Below are 14,548 nucleotides of genomic sequence, written 5' to 3'. Positions count from 1 at the left end.
GTTCTAAGCAGATACCATGGTCAATGAAACTGGACTAAAATTTAAAGTGTTGTAGTACACTAGCAAATATCCATTGTCCCTGTGCAGGCTGGTGGGTTTGCAGTGCACTTTTCTAGCACTGAAGTGAGTGCTAAATGTAGGTGCCCACCATTGCTTTTCCTGTTTAAAACAAATCTGGGGGAATAAAACTTAGTGCTTTATTTCCCACCCATCTTCCCCAGAGAAAAAACGTCAGGGTAAATCTGGAAAATAGCCAAATTGGAAGTGGGAATGCTTTGGTCAAGCCACTTAGTGGTCCCCTGGGAGGGGATGGAGATGGCATTGGCGACCCAGGGGATCACCTTCTCGTACAAACACCAGAATTTGGCCAGGATTTTTTTTTTTTTTTTAGGAAAGGAGGGGATAGGGATTTGCAGTAGAGCAATATCAGCTACTCCCTCTTGCCCCTTATAGTGAGGGCACTGCTTCCACGGCATCCTCCAGCACAGGCAGTCTGTAGTCAGGATTTGTCATTTGAGAATGTAGTATCCCAATTGTTGATGTCTTTAAAGTGTTAATCACATTATGATGGTATGTACATGCCACACCTTCTAAATTCTTTCTCTGATTGCATCCCCCAGGTCATAGAGAAGAGATACTTGTTACGAGACGGTAATCAGGTCTGTGTTTTTTTCTCTGTGGTTTTTTTTTGTTTGTTTTTTGGGTACAATGCTACCTGTGGGTTTTGTTGGCTGACAAGGCCCTGACCTTTAAAATATGAGCTCCTGGTTGCCCAAACATAGGAGATTGTGGTTCAAATGCAAGTGATGATCGGTAGTTGGATGCATGGGAAAGATGGTGCCAATATTTACAAGTTTCACCCACAATCTGGATGTTTTGGCTATAAAATGATAAGCAGTGAAATAATTAACAATATTGACATTTAAATTGCCACCCCTGGAATCCGATGGAATTGAGATGAAAGGGGGCTCAGTTAGCAACTCCCTCAGAGCTGTTGTTTCAGGCTGTTTTCTGTGGAATCACATGGCACCATTTTGAATCGCAGTCAACAAGTTTCCTTCACAACCAGGGCTAACGATGTACATTTTTAATGATAGTTCCACCAGCTGCGGCAGAAATTATCAGAGAAGTACCAGGATGGTACCAACTTAGTTGGACCGTGAATGCTTAACTAATAAAAAAAAGTTTTGGAAGCACTAAGTAGAATCTGGGACCTGGACTCTCCCACCTAGGACAAGTCACTTCATCCCTCTATGCCTGACAGTGTTTACATCTGTAACATGAAGGGGAATAATAATACCTGGCTCTTAGATAGCACTTTCTATCAGTTGATGGCAAAGCCCTTTACAAGGCAGGGTAGTATCATTATCCCCATTTTACAGCTGGGAAGACCGAAGCACCTATGAGAGTGACTTGTCACCTACTAGGCTAGTGTTGAGCTGGGAATACAATCCAGGACTGACCTACCTCAGAGAAGTGTAGCATAGGCGCTGAGTTTCTAATCTCACTGGCTCCACCCAGGCCCTGCCCCACTCCACCCCTTCCTGCAATGCCCCACCTCCGGCCTGCTTCTTTCTGTCCCGCTTCTGCCCCGCCCAGTTCCGCCTCCTCCCACAAGCGCACTGCGCCCTCACTCACCCTCCCACCCCCACCCCCCCCAGCGCCTCCTGATGCCACAAAACAGCTGAGCCGCGGTAGGCGCTGGGAGGAAGAGGGAGACGATGAGTGGGACCCGCCAGCAGGAAGGAGGCTCTGAAGGGTTGTGCGGGAGCTGATGGTGGGTACTGAGAACCCCCCATATTTTTCCTGTGGGTGCTCCAGCCCCAGAGCACCCACGGAGTTGGCACCTATGAAGTATAGTGAGGTTTAATTCGTTCATGTTAGTAACAAATGTCATAGAAAAACATGTATATTAAAAAACTATACTGTGCTGTGCTCCCTTCCTTTTAGGGAGGGAGAAAAAGTGAAAATGAAAGCCGGAAGTGTATTATTTTAATTTTTCATGAGAATTTTTTAAAGCAAATCTATTTTCTCCTATTTCAATCCTGGAAGGCTTTTTTCCTCTGGTAAAAGAGAATCTCTGTTCCATGAAGATAATAGCTTAATGCAGGAGCCTGGTTTTGTTTGTTTGTTTTAAAGCCATGATGCAAGATTACATTATTGTGTATGATAGGTTTTAGTGGCTAACCAAGGATTAACTGTCTATTCTTTATGGCCAAGGGCCAAAGATTACAGTTCACTGCCAACTACTCTGACCTGCTCCCTCGATGACAGTGCAGAAGCTTAAACAAGTCAGCATACATATTGTAGAGAAACAAACCCAACAAAGACTTAGGAGCTTCAGTATACCCCCAAGTGTTACTGTTTGAAATTATCTGCTCCTTGTGCATATAATGGGTTTCATGGTATTCTGCAGTGAGATCTGCTCTTCCCACTCCTGTTTTTGTGGAGTTTACATGGTAAAACTCTCCTAAGCATGGATGGACGAATAGACACTAAACTCATTTTGTGGTTTTTTAAATCATGCCTCAGCATATGCATCTTGTCTTTAGCTTGCAGCCATAGCGTCAGTCAGATCTCAGAATGTGGTCAGACCAACCCAGCGTTGATGGGAAACCTCCACAGAACACAGAGAATGCTCTAGGGAATGTGCTGTTGAATCTGGTTGTTGCAGTCTGCCTTCCGAGTCAACACCCGAGTATAGTGCTGGGATGCTGTGCTATCTTTTGGTTGAGATATAATAACCACAAGTGAGGTAGACCTCAGTTTTAAGGATCCCATAGCACTTTTGACAAAAGTTTGATTGGTAGCCCTGGTGTGCTGCTACATTTGAACTCTAATAATTACATTTTGCCTCTATAGCTTCCCATTGCAGTTTCAATTGGATATGCTATTCTTAACTGTTGTATAGAGTTGCCTAGTTTCCCTCCAGAGCTGACTGCATTTTAGTGATTCCTATGTATCCACTTTGTCTATCATTGTAAGTTTGTGAAGCACTTTGAGCTGAAAGGCCCAAGTCTTACAGTTCTCCGCTGAGTTGACATTTCTGCTAAGATCTGTGGCTTTCTCAGGGCTTGTCTACACTTGAATGCTTCAGTGGCACAGCTGCACTGTTACAGCTGTGTGGCAGTAGCACTTCAGTGAAGATGCTATCTGTGTCGACAGGAGAAGTTCTTCCATTGGCATAGATAATCCATCTCCCCAAGAAGCAGTAGCTCGGTCAATGGGACAGTTCTCCTGTCAACTTAGTGCTGTCTACGCTAGGGGTTAGGTCGCTTTAACTGTGTCACTCAGGAATGTGGATTTTTCACACCCCCGAGCAACATAATTGTACTGACCTAATTTCCTAGTGTAGACCAGGCTTCAGTCTACCATTGTAGGGTATAACCCCAGCAGGCTGTTTTACTGTGAAGTCTAAACTACCTTGTCCCCCACCCCCTGTTTCCAGATGTACTGCTTTTGGCCAGTTCTGATATTTTTCTTGATTGGGCATCACCATATATTTTGATGCTGCTTTTATACAGTAGGTTGACTGTCCGGGGTTGTTGTGACAGAGCAGTGAGAAAGGTAGCATGTCCTGTTGAGTGAGTACCTCAGCTCTGCCCATGTGTAGACAGAGGGGTGAGGTGACTCCTAAACCATAATCTCGTGGATAGCTACAGGAGATGCTGCCATGAGGGGAGCTACGTAGTACAGGATTAAAGAACCATGGACCGCTTTCTGTTGTGGGATGGTGTGTTTGTAGGCACTCTGCAGTGCAAATCTGTTTGAAATCCCATTAAGCAAGGAAGCGTGGGGTGGTTTTGAATAGACTTTCTTTGTAAGCGCTGATTCTCACAGGGTAAGCACTATGTGCACAAGCACTGTCTGCACATATGCAGCCGAAAAATGAGTGCCGATACCTTACTGCAGCTTTTTTCATTCTGATGGATTTCACAGAGCTTCACAACTTGATAAAGGCTGTTAGGTCAATTACTGCAAAACTGCAGCCATCTCTGGGGTAGAACACAGCAGCTGTTTAGTAGAGCACAGTAATGGTGTACAACAGTTTAGAAAAGGAAACAAAGACTCCTGTATACAATTGAAATTGCTGAGGGATTTAGTGAGGAACAATGTAATAAACCAAGTTGGAATTTGGCCAGGACAATAGTGCTCACACTGCAAGTCTTACATAAAACCCCAAAAGATCTATAAGGCAAATGGTCAGGATCTCACTTTTACATTTCATTCAAAAGATGGCACATCTTAGAAGCATGCTGAAGCACTTGGTCTGCCCTAACTCAGAAGGAAGAGTGTGATGGGAAGGAGGTAATGTTGTCAATTTGGTAACCTACATGTTAATGTGGCCTGGAAGGAATTCTTGCTGGTTCTGACATGGTGACATCTTCCATATCTACAGATTCCTGGCTTTTCTGATAGAAAAAGATTTGGAGGTGGTGCACTGAAGAGCCTTCATTATGACTGAACACTGCTCAGTGTCCAGAGACTGAATGGAAGATGAGTTCTCTCCGTTTGCAGCAACATTCCTGTCCCTGTTGGACTCTTAAAGGCAACAATCATCATGCCAGGCAAAATACATTTTATTAATTGCTTTGGCCACCAGGACTATGGAAGCTACCAGTGCTGATGAAGGCACAGGGAAGAATCCCCAAAACCAGTTTTGGGGTTCAAACTCTCTCCTAGGTTTAGGAACCTTGTGGAAATACTGGATCTTTTTGAATTGAGGCAATAAATTCAGTGTTTCCCATGCTGCTGTGGGAAACATTATCATGCACAGCATGTATGTGTAACTTTTGCCCCCCATCTTGGAACATTTATGAACACTCTTCAATGAATTATACTAATTTTACCTCTAGCAGAAAGGGAATACTAAACAGTTTTCTCATTTACACTAACATAAAGCAAAGCAAGCAAGCAAACTATAAGACTATATAAGAAATAGGATGGAAAACAGTAGAAAGCCATCATATAAATCAGTGGTACAGCCTCAGCTGGAACTCTAAGTTCTGCGTCACCCCATCTCAAAAGGGCCATAACAGAAATAGAGGTTGTTCAGAGGTAGGTGCTGAAAATGATTAGACGCCTGAAAAACGATTCCCCATGAAGAGAGCGTGGTGTTTATATTGCTGTTTAGTTTGGTATTTGTAGTTTGGTGAGTACAGAGAAAGTAGATCAGATACTCCAAGAAACTTAAAATTCATGAAGGGAAGGTATGTTTTTACAATGTGCATGTGGAACTCAATCTGACAATCTATGTTTGAAACCATAAGCTTAGTGGATAAGACCAAAATATAAATCATAAAAACACCCACAGTTAGAATAGAGTGGGTAGAAAATTATAAGAGATATAAACCCATATGCTTAAGTGTTGGACCTAACCATGAAGTTCTGGGGGTTAGAAAGAAAATTCTCTTATGGGAAAGTAATTCCTCTGAAGCATCTGGTATTGGCCATTGCTGGAGATAAGATACTAGACAAAATGAACCACTCGTCTGACCTCTTACAGCAATTTCTGTACTCTTAAATATAATGTTTTTTGTATCCGGGAGAGAGAAAAAGTGTTTGAGGTAATTAAATGGGCATCCCAGAGCTCTAGTATTAACTGCTTTCCTTTCCCCTCTCTCACAGTGGATTCTCACGGTAACCTTATAATGGTTTAGCCTGGGCTAGAGGCTGACTAAGAGCTAGTGTTGATATAAATACAAATTAATAATAAATGAGGATAGAAGAAAGTAAAGCATTGGTGTGAAATTGACAGTAGGCTGAGTTCTGCGGATTCCACATTACATCTGCATGCAGCTCTTCTCTGGCTGTTGATTGGGAGTAATTGAATGCTGCCTATTGGTCACAAAGCAGGAATGACATATAGGATCACCAAACCTAACTTATGAAAAGTAAAAATACGAACACTTCTTACTTTCCCTCTCTCCAGCACCTTTCACCAAAGAGATTCAAGAACATTTTACAAACCTGAATGAACTAAGCCACCGATCATCTGGGTAAGGTACAGTGAGAATCAATATCCCTATTTTACAGCCAGGGAAATGGGTACAAAGACATTGAGACTAAAGTTTTCAACATCTTCCAGTTTTGGGTGCCCTATTAGAGGTAGCTGCAGAAGTGCCATCGGGGCACCTTTGAAAATGAGAATCTGAGTGATTTTTCCCAAGGTCACACTACAGGGTCAGGAATAGACTCCATGAATCCTAATTTACAGGCTTGAGCTTTTAACCATGAGACTGTTGTCTTTTAAAATAGATCACTGAAGTCCCTGAATTAGTTGTGGTATGTTCAGTGAAACCATAGGTTTGATTATGAACAGAACACACAATAGATTCCAAATTTAGCCTCTCAGTATCTCATTTAAGAGTGACAAGATGGGAGTCACTAAGCAAGAGCTTCGTGCACTGCTGATTTATCAGCCGCTTTCTCAGCAGGGATGGCTCAGCAGTTTGACCTCTGTTCCCAGGGGTTGTGGCTCCTTTCCAGTTGATAATGGAAATTAGTGGTCTGATTGGGAGTGGCAAACTTCATGCATCTATTCCTTATGTATAATCAAGTTGCAGGGGCAATTTAGGGAAGGAGTATGATTGAGTGGTTAGAGCATGAGACTCAAAGTCAGGAATTTTAGGTTCTATTCTCACCTCCCTTGAAAGCCTTAAGCAAGTCACATTACCTCTCTGTCTCTGTTTCCTCACCTTTAAAATGGTGGTAGTTCTTCACAAGATGATCTGAGGATTATTTAGGCTGAAATGCTCCCCATTTCTTCTGTGAGCAGAAAGGAGCACAAACCTGTAGAAAGGGGCAAGCAGGTTATTGATTCTCCTGCCTTACTTTCTCTCTCACCCTGTGGAAGTCCCTCTGCAGCAACTGGGATCCACAGTGTTGTGGGCTGGAGGGAGCCACTTCCTGTTGCATCTGATAGCAGATAAATTACTGTTGCAAGAAGTAGTAACAAGTTCTGCCTGCAACCAGGGCTCAGATTGGGGGGAAAACAAGTTATGGAACTCTCTGAAGTTCTGTCCACCGCCAAAGGGCTGCCTGCTCATCACATCAAAACAAGACAATCCCAGATTACAAATGATCAAACTGTGATCATCCTTTCTGTTGTGTTCTGGTAAACAGTTAACTAGGTTTAGTTATTTTTAGGCTTTGATGTCAGCAGCCAGTTGAGATACATGGGAGTTGTTTACACCTCTCAGCCTGAAACATCAGGTCTATCTGCAGATTAAGGCAGCCATCACTATGCCCATTAATAATAATAATATTGAGCAATATTGAGCTGCAATCTGCTCTAGGTGTAGACTTCTAGATCTCAATCAGTTGCCAAAACATCCCTCAGGTACATTCTGATTAGTGCTCAACCCATCATTTCTGATGATCTTTCTCCACTGATAAGAATGCGTCAGAGTTTACCAGCAGAACACCCTGAATAGTTCTTCTGCAAACAAAGGAAGCTTTGCTTTTCTGCTATTTTTTTCTCCTCACTAAGTCGCTATTATTTGGCTTTCCCCGACAGAAGTCATGCTTCTGTCTGGCTCCCCTTGTTAAGATGCTGGTGACTTTGATTCCCTTTCAGCATAGAGTGTTTCTGTGGCTCTGAGCAATGCTTTTCATTGACATGAATCCATTATAGTTATTGATTAACCCATCACCTGCTGATGTATTTGTATTACCTGAGGGAGCTCGGAGGAAAATCTTGCTTAAGCATGTTCAATCCAGCAGCACTGTGCTCTACGCCCACAAATACAGACTGTACTCTTTGAAGAACATGGTAAACACAAGGGCAAAAGTAAGGGGGCCATAAAATACCCCCAACCTTTTCTAGCACCAAAAATCCAACCTGCTGTGAGTCCTACAGCCCTTTTACCTATTAATTTCAGGTCTGTCTACATAGCCAAAATGTAGCCATGCAAAATGAAACATTATTACCAGTATTATCACCAATGGGGAGTTGTGCAAAAAGTTTTATAATGTAAAGCTGGCTTGAAAGTGGGGGTGGAGGGAGACTGAATAGGTGCCCTTTTTTGTTTCTTTGTGATGTATAAATAGGGCCTTGAAGATTTTTGTGGTGGGGGGTGTTAGTGTATGTGTTGTGGAAGGTAGGAGAGGGGGTTTTGTGCTCAATTTTTGCCTTAGAAATACCAGCATATCCAGTCCTGTCTTCTCTTCTTTTGTTGAAAGACTTGTGGGCACTCTCTGAAATGTGGGTTGTGAGCTTTCTCAGAGCTTAACCAAAGAGGCAGGGGTGTTAAATTTTAGGCATCCTTATAACCAAGTGCTTGTCAGTCATTTAAGTGAATAGGTGTTAACAAAAAAGCCACAAAAATGTGTCGGCACACCCAACTGCCACAAGCTGGCCCAGTTTGACCTTTGAGAAGCAGTGTCTATTAGTCAAAATGCACCCCAGAATTCTTTGCATCAGCTGCCTTGGCAGTGTGGTGACTCTGTGGGTGCTCTGGGGCTCAAGCACCCCCAGAAAAAAACATGGGGTGCTCAGCACCCACAGACCGTTGCCCTGCCCATTGTTCCACCTTGAGGTCCCATCCCTGCTCGGCCTCTTGCCCTGTGGCCCTGCCTATAGTGCGCCGCCTCCTCTTCTCCTAAGGCCCCCGGCCACTCGCTCCTCTCCACCCCCTCTTCCCATCACTCACCCTTAAGGAAGGAGAGGACAGAAAGAAGCAAGCGGGAGGCGCTCAGCAGTGGGGGCAGAGAGGAACAAGCACCAGGCATGGGAGGGGCCTCAGGGGAAGAGGCGGAGCAAAGGCGGGAAGCGGTGGAGTGGGGGCAGGGCCTTGAGGGATGAGGCTGAGCACCCACTGGCAAAAACAAGTCAGCGCATGTGCTTGGCACCATTTTTAAGCACCACTGTAGCTAGTGGAAAGGATTCTAGGGGTTATTGGTAACTAAAAGTGCCTGCTGCACAAAAAAAAACACAGATAAAGGGGATATGCTTTGGGAGGAGGAAATTATATAAGGGACTGGCTATGTCAGTGACAGTACAAGAGCAGGCAGTGATGGGCGCATGGGCATCAAATTCCATTTTCAACAATGCACTTAAGGTCACCCCTGCCCAAAGAAATCCTCTCTAGGGTGAGAGAGGAGTTATAGCTTTATGGCCCATTCAGTTCTTGGTCACTGGTTTGAGATTTCTTAATGAGAGGGCCTGTATTTTAATGATAGTTTCCAAGATATGGACATCTGCCTCACTTCTCACAATGACAGTACTTTTCAAGTGTACTCTCTTATACCTAAATCTCCCCATCCTGATCCCAAGCTCTTACTTAGAAATATTGAACGCCACAAACTTCTGTTGTGGTCTAGCTGCATAGCCAAGATTAGCCTCAAATACTGGTAAGATAGGGAGACTTTACCTGCGTTCTCTTTTTCCTTCTGCGATAGTATTATTTAATTGAGTTATGCTTGCTATGTCCTCTGGTTTGAACAATATACTGACTATAGTTCCCTACCCACTGAAACTGAGCAAGCAAATTCTCACTCAGGCCCTGCACTGGACCTATGCAGAGATCAAATTCAGGAAAGAGAGTAGGAAATGAAACACACACGCTCTTCGTAAACTAAAGCAACCAACACAAGGCCTGTGTTATATAGGAGGTCAGACTGTATGATCACAATGGTCCCTTCTGGTTTCAGAGGCTATAAAAGAGTGTAAGAGAAAGCAAGCTTGGACACTTCTCGTGCTCTCCTACTTCTACTTTGACCTAAAAGTTAATATGTTTACAAAGTGGAAATGCGCCAGTCACTTTGGGTTAAAGATTTATAATAGAAGGAGGGCTGATGGCTCTGGGACTAAGATCTGGAGCTTTTCATAACTCCTCAGATCTAGTGTCCATCAGCGGTGTAAATTCCATTCTCATTATCCAGTGGCCCATGTGAACTGAGTGGTGGTTTACTTCTATTGGTGAGGAGTGTTCACATCACAAAAGCCCGCACGCATCATAAATTAGCTGCCTCGCTAGCAGTCACACTAGAGAGGTTAAGGACTGAGTAGGCCATGGAGACTGATTTCCCCTCTCCCTCCTAGAATTGGGGACAGGTCAAAGCAGAAGCACATTGACAGGCTACAGTGTGGGAGCAGTTTGCCCTCCAGCTACCCGTCTTTTCTCTGGCTCAAAAGAGATTGTGATCTCCATTGCTGACCTCTGGGGACCTTTCACAAATAATAAATGATAATAATTAACTTCCACGGCACCAGCTGTGGGGTAGCCCCAGAACAGTGACAGGACAATTTTTCACAATAATCTATCTTAATACATGTGATCTTTTTAAAAATCTGCTGCAAAACAAGGGGCTACATTCAAAAAGAATGAGCAATACATTTGCATTAATATTATTGTTTTGTTATTGTTTTGTGGTAAGGACCCCAAACAGGGCTCTGGGCCCCATTTTATAAGCACTGTACAAAGAAATCACACAAGGGAGTACCAGCTGCCAGAGAGCTCACAATCCAGGATTTGGCAATATATGAATATGCAGACAAATGGTTTGGAGGAAGAGAGGACGAGGTAACAGAAACAGGTGTGACTGCATAAATTAACAAATGTAGTTAGTACATTTTAGTTGGACAACAAGAAACAGGAGAAAAGATCTCTCCTTTTGTAAACAAAATATATCAGCATAAACACTATAATCATATACATGACCCTTTCAGGCTCCAGATTGCGTCTCATGCATGTTTTGGATGTGCAAAATCTGGCAGATTATCAGAGTAAAGTTCCCAAACACATTTTAAATCCTGTGCTACATGATGAAATTCCCTCTGGCTCCTACTGGCATCTCTGCCTGTGACATATGGTGGGAAGATGTCATGTCAGATTTCCAACAGGTCTTGTTGCCTACCAGTGACAAAATCCATCACAGTTACTCCACATGGCAGTGCTAACATATTCCCAGCTAGTCTTGTTCTTGCTAGTCTATTTCCCAGGCCTTGTGATTTTGTTCGGCTCATGACAACATGCATCCATATGGTCCTGTGCTCTGATTCCCATTAGTCTTTGCAAGTTAGGCAGGACAGGGCTGCATCAGCGTTTAGACTGGAGATCTTCCAGAACATCTAAGTGGTACATGTAGTGGTGGTGGATGGTGATTAAGTAGGTGGGGCTATTTGTTGTTGTTAAATAATTATGTTGCCATAAGGTCCAGAGACCACAATCAGGATGAGGATCTGCTTGTGCAAAACACCGTACAAACATGTATAAAGATATGATCCCTGCCCCGAAGAGCTTACAACCTAAGAAGACAAGTAACACATGAAAGCTCTGGGAAGAGGGATACACAATAATTATGTACAATATATAAATTAAAATATATTTGATTACTATAGATAAAGTAAATGCCACCTATCTCCATCTGCCCCGGTGCCCAGACAGCCTGAACTGACTGTTTCTTGTAAATGATGTTGCATGGGAAAAAAACAATTGATTTTAATAGAGCTGGTTGAAACTCAGAATTTATGTTTTGTGGAAATCTCATTGAAATTGTTACAATCTCAGGAAAATTTTCAGTTTTGTTAAAATGGCATTTTCCAGTGAAAAACTGTTTTGACAAACATGTTCTGGCAAGCTGTGATGTTTAATACACATGTTATGAAGCCTAGTTTCCCATAAACATGCAGCAGATTTACTGCATAAACTGCTTGTCTACACTCTTTTGGGCCTTCATGTCTTTTCCTCACCTTATCTATCATCTCTCATTCATTATCCATGTGTGGACTCCCACCTCTGATCAACCCATGCTGCCAACCTCCATCAGCCACTTACTGAATTTTAAAACAAGCCCCTTTGTGCTTTCTCCCAGGCTGCCCCTCACAGTTGGGAGATGCTCCCCACAAACATCCACAGAGCAATCTCATTATCCAACTTCAAATTCCTCCTCAAAACTCTTCTTTGACAGGATGCCTCCAAAAACCAGAGCCACTGGTGTGCCGAGACCACTGCCTAACATGCTGACCCATAATGTCTCATTGTTTCTTTGCACCCCGGTCTGCTTGCATCCAGCTGTTGTCTCTTGTCAGATTGTCAGTTCTTTGGGCCAAGGATCATCTTTCATTCTTTGTACAGCACCTAGCACAATGGGGTCCCAATCCATGACAGAGGCATCTAGGTGCTACACTAATACAAATAATAATAATAATTAATAATAGCAGTTACGGAAGATATCAACTGAAGTCAGCCAGGCATCAATGGAAAAACAAGTGCCTAGATTTCAGTGCTACTAAACTCTGGTCTGGCTTGTAAAGCAAAACACAATTGGGCACAAATAACTGTGCATGATATAATACAGCCTGGTTAATGAGATTTTTTCCCTTAGGCTAATATGCAACCAGAGGGACTGAATTCATCCATTGCATATGCACAGATGCAGCGAAAGGGGTGGAGGTGCCAACTTCCTCCAAACTATTTCAAAATCACCCAGTCTGCGCTTATAACTCAACTGGAGTATTGTGTCCAGTTCTGGGTGCCACATTTCAGGAAAGATGTGGACAAGTCGAGAAGAGCAACAAAAATGATTAAAGGTCTAGAAAACATGACCTATGAGGAACGATTGAAAAAAATGGGTTTGTTTAGTTTGGAGAAGAGAAGATGGGGGGATGAGGCAGGACATGGTAACAGTTTTCAAGTACATAAAAGGTTTCTCATTAACTTCTGAGGATAGGAAAAGAAGCAATGGGCTTAAATTGCAGCAGGGGCTGTTTAGGTTGGACATTAGGAAAAACTTCCTGTCAGGATTGTTAAGCACTGGAACAAATTGCCTAGGGAGGTTGTGAGATCTCTGTCATTGGAGGTTCTTAAGTACAGAATAGACACACACCTGTCAGTGATGGTCTAGTTCAGGGGTCGGCAACCTGTGGCATGCGTGCCAAACATGGCACGCAAGCCAGTTTTTAATGGCACGCTGCTGTCTGCCAGGGACAGCAGCGTGCAATTAAAAATCCTGCCCAGCCCAGCCCACTCTTCTCCACCTCTGCTGACCACTCTCTCCTTGCAGGGCAGGCAAACTTCCCCCTCCCCCCCGCCTCTTCCCCCAGTGTGCTGGGTTCTTGCCACTCCTCCTCTCGCCCCCTGCGGCTGATCAGCTGACAGCCCTTGCTATGCAGGGGAGAGGGAAAAGTGGAGCCGCAGCACTCTCGCCTCCAGCCCCCTGCTGTGAGCCGCTCACAACTCCTGTACCCCCCCCCACACACACACACACACCCAGCCCTCTGCCCTCACCCCTGCACCCCCACCACAACCGCAGCCCTGACTCCGGCATCCCCCACACATACCCAGCCCCCCCAGTCCCCTGCCCTGACTCCCTCCTCACACACCCCCAGTCCCTTGCCCTGACTCTTGCATCGCCACATCCCGACCCTCACCCTGAGCACCAAACAGGAGGTCCTGCACACACACACCTACGTTCCCCCCTGCACCCCTCGCACCAAATGGGAGCTGCCCAGGTAAGCGCACTATACCCAAACCTCCTGCCCCAACCCTGAGCTCCCTCCCTCATTCTAGCTCCTGGCCAGACCCTGCACCCCAACCCCAGCCTGCTCCTTTACCCCCAGCCCTGTTCTCAGTGCACTCCCACCTTCAGCTCAGTGCAGAGAGAGGAAGAGAATGGGCCAGAACCAGGGAGAAAGTAGGTACCTTCTCTATGTGGACAGGGCTGGGACCCCAGACCGGCAGTGGAATGAGCGGGGCCAGCAGCCGGGACCCTGGCTGGCAGGAGCCGGCAGATGGAACTCCAGATCGGCAGCGGGCTGAGCCGCTCAGCCCACTGCTGGTCTGGGGTCCTGGCCGCCGGCCCTGCTCAGCCTGCTGCCAGTCTGGGGTTCTGGCTGCCGGCCCCTTGACAGTTGGGGTCCCGGCCGCAGGCCCCACTCAGCCCGCTGCCGGCCTAGGTGAACAGAACCCCAGGCTGGCAGTGGGCTGAGCAGGCCGGCGGTGTAAGATCAGCATTTTAATTTAATTTTAAATGAAGCTTCTTAAACATTTTGAAAACCTTGTTTACATACAACAATAGTTTAGTTATATAATATATAGACTTATAGAGAGAGACCTTCTAAAAAACGTTAAAATGTATTACTGGCATGCGAAACCTTAAATTAAAGTGAATAAATGAAGACTTGGCACACCACTTCTGAAAGGTTGCCGACCCCTGGTCTAGTATGTAGTCCTGCCTTGAGTGCAGAGGACTAGACGAGATGACCTCTCAAGCTTCTATTGATTCTATTTTTCCCCAACCATCACAAAAGCTCCAGAAGGCAACGAGCCAAAGATAGTTGGATGCAGCTTGTCAAGCTGATTCCCAGTCAGCCAGATGAGGTTTCTGGAGTGTAATGAGGCACTTCCAGCAGATGTAGGTGAAATTTTTTTTTGATTAATTGTTGCATTTTTCAGGCCCTGAACCTATTTGCCAAATTTGGGTCAAATTCAATTAATAGATTTGATGCGGGGAGGGTGGGGGATGTTTAGAGTCAAAACATTTTTTTGCTAAATGTTTCATTTAGATGGAGTTGAAATGTTTCATTTTGAATTTTTGATTCAAA

General features: G+C 44.5%; 1 protein-coding gene across 6 annotated transcripts in view; it reads left to right on the top strand.

Annotated features, from left to right (window-relative positions):
- RABL3 (RAB, member of RAS oncogene family like 3) overlaps positions 1-14,548 on the top strand; it is a 43,966-nt gene that overhangs the window by 25,215 nt on the left and 4,203 nt on the right. For 2 of the 6 annotated variants that reach the window (XM_073309648.2, XM_073309657.2), the window contains one exon: positions 621-659. In XM_073309648.2, the coding sequence (XP_073165749.1) occupies positions 621-659 (39 nt within the window). Of the gene's footprint in view, positions 1-620; positions 660-4,235; positions 4,309-4,399; positions 5,603-5,932; positions 13,699-14,548 lie in introns of those variants that run through there. The other 4 variants (XR_013634541.1, XR_012154692.2, XM_073309639.2 and 1 more) reach the window with 4 other exon arrangements.

This window comes from Lepidochelys kempii, chromosome 1, assembly GCF_965140285.1.
Source record: "Lepidochelys kempii isolate rLepKem1 chromosome 1, rLepKem1.hap1, whole genome shotgun sequence".
Classification (NCBI taxonomy): Eukaryota; Metazoa; Chordata; order Testudines; family Cheloniidae; genus Lepidochelys; species Lepidochelys kempii.
This window is presented reverse-complemented; position numbering and strand designations above follow the sequence as displayed.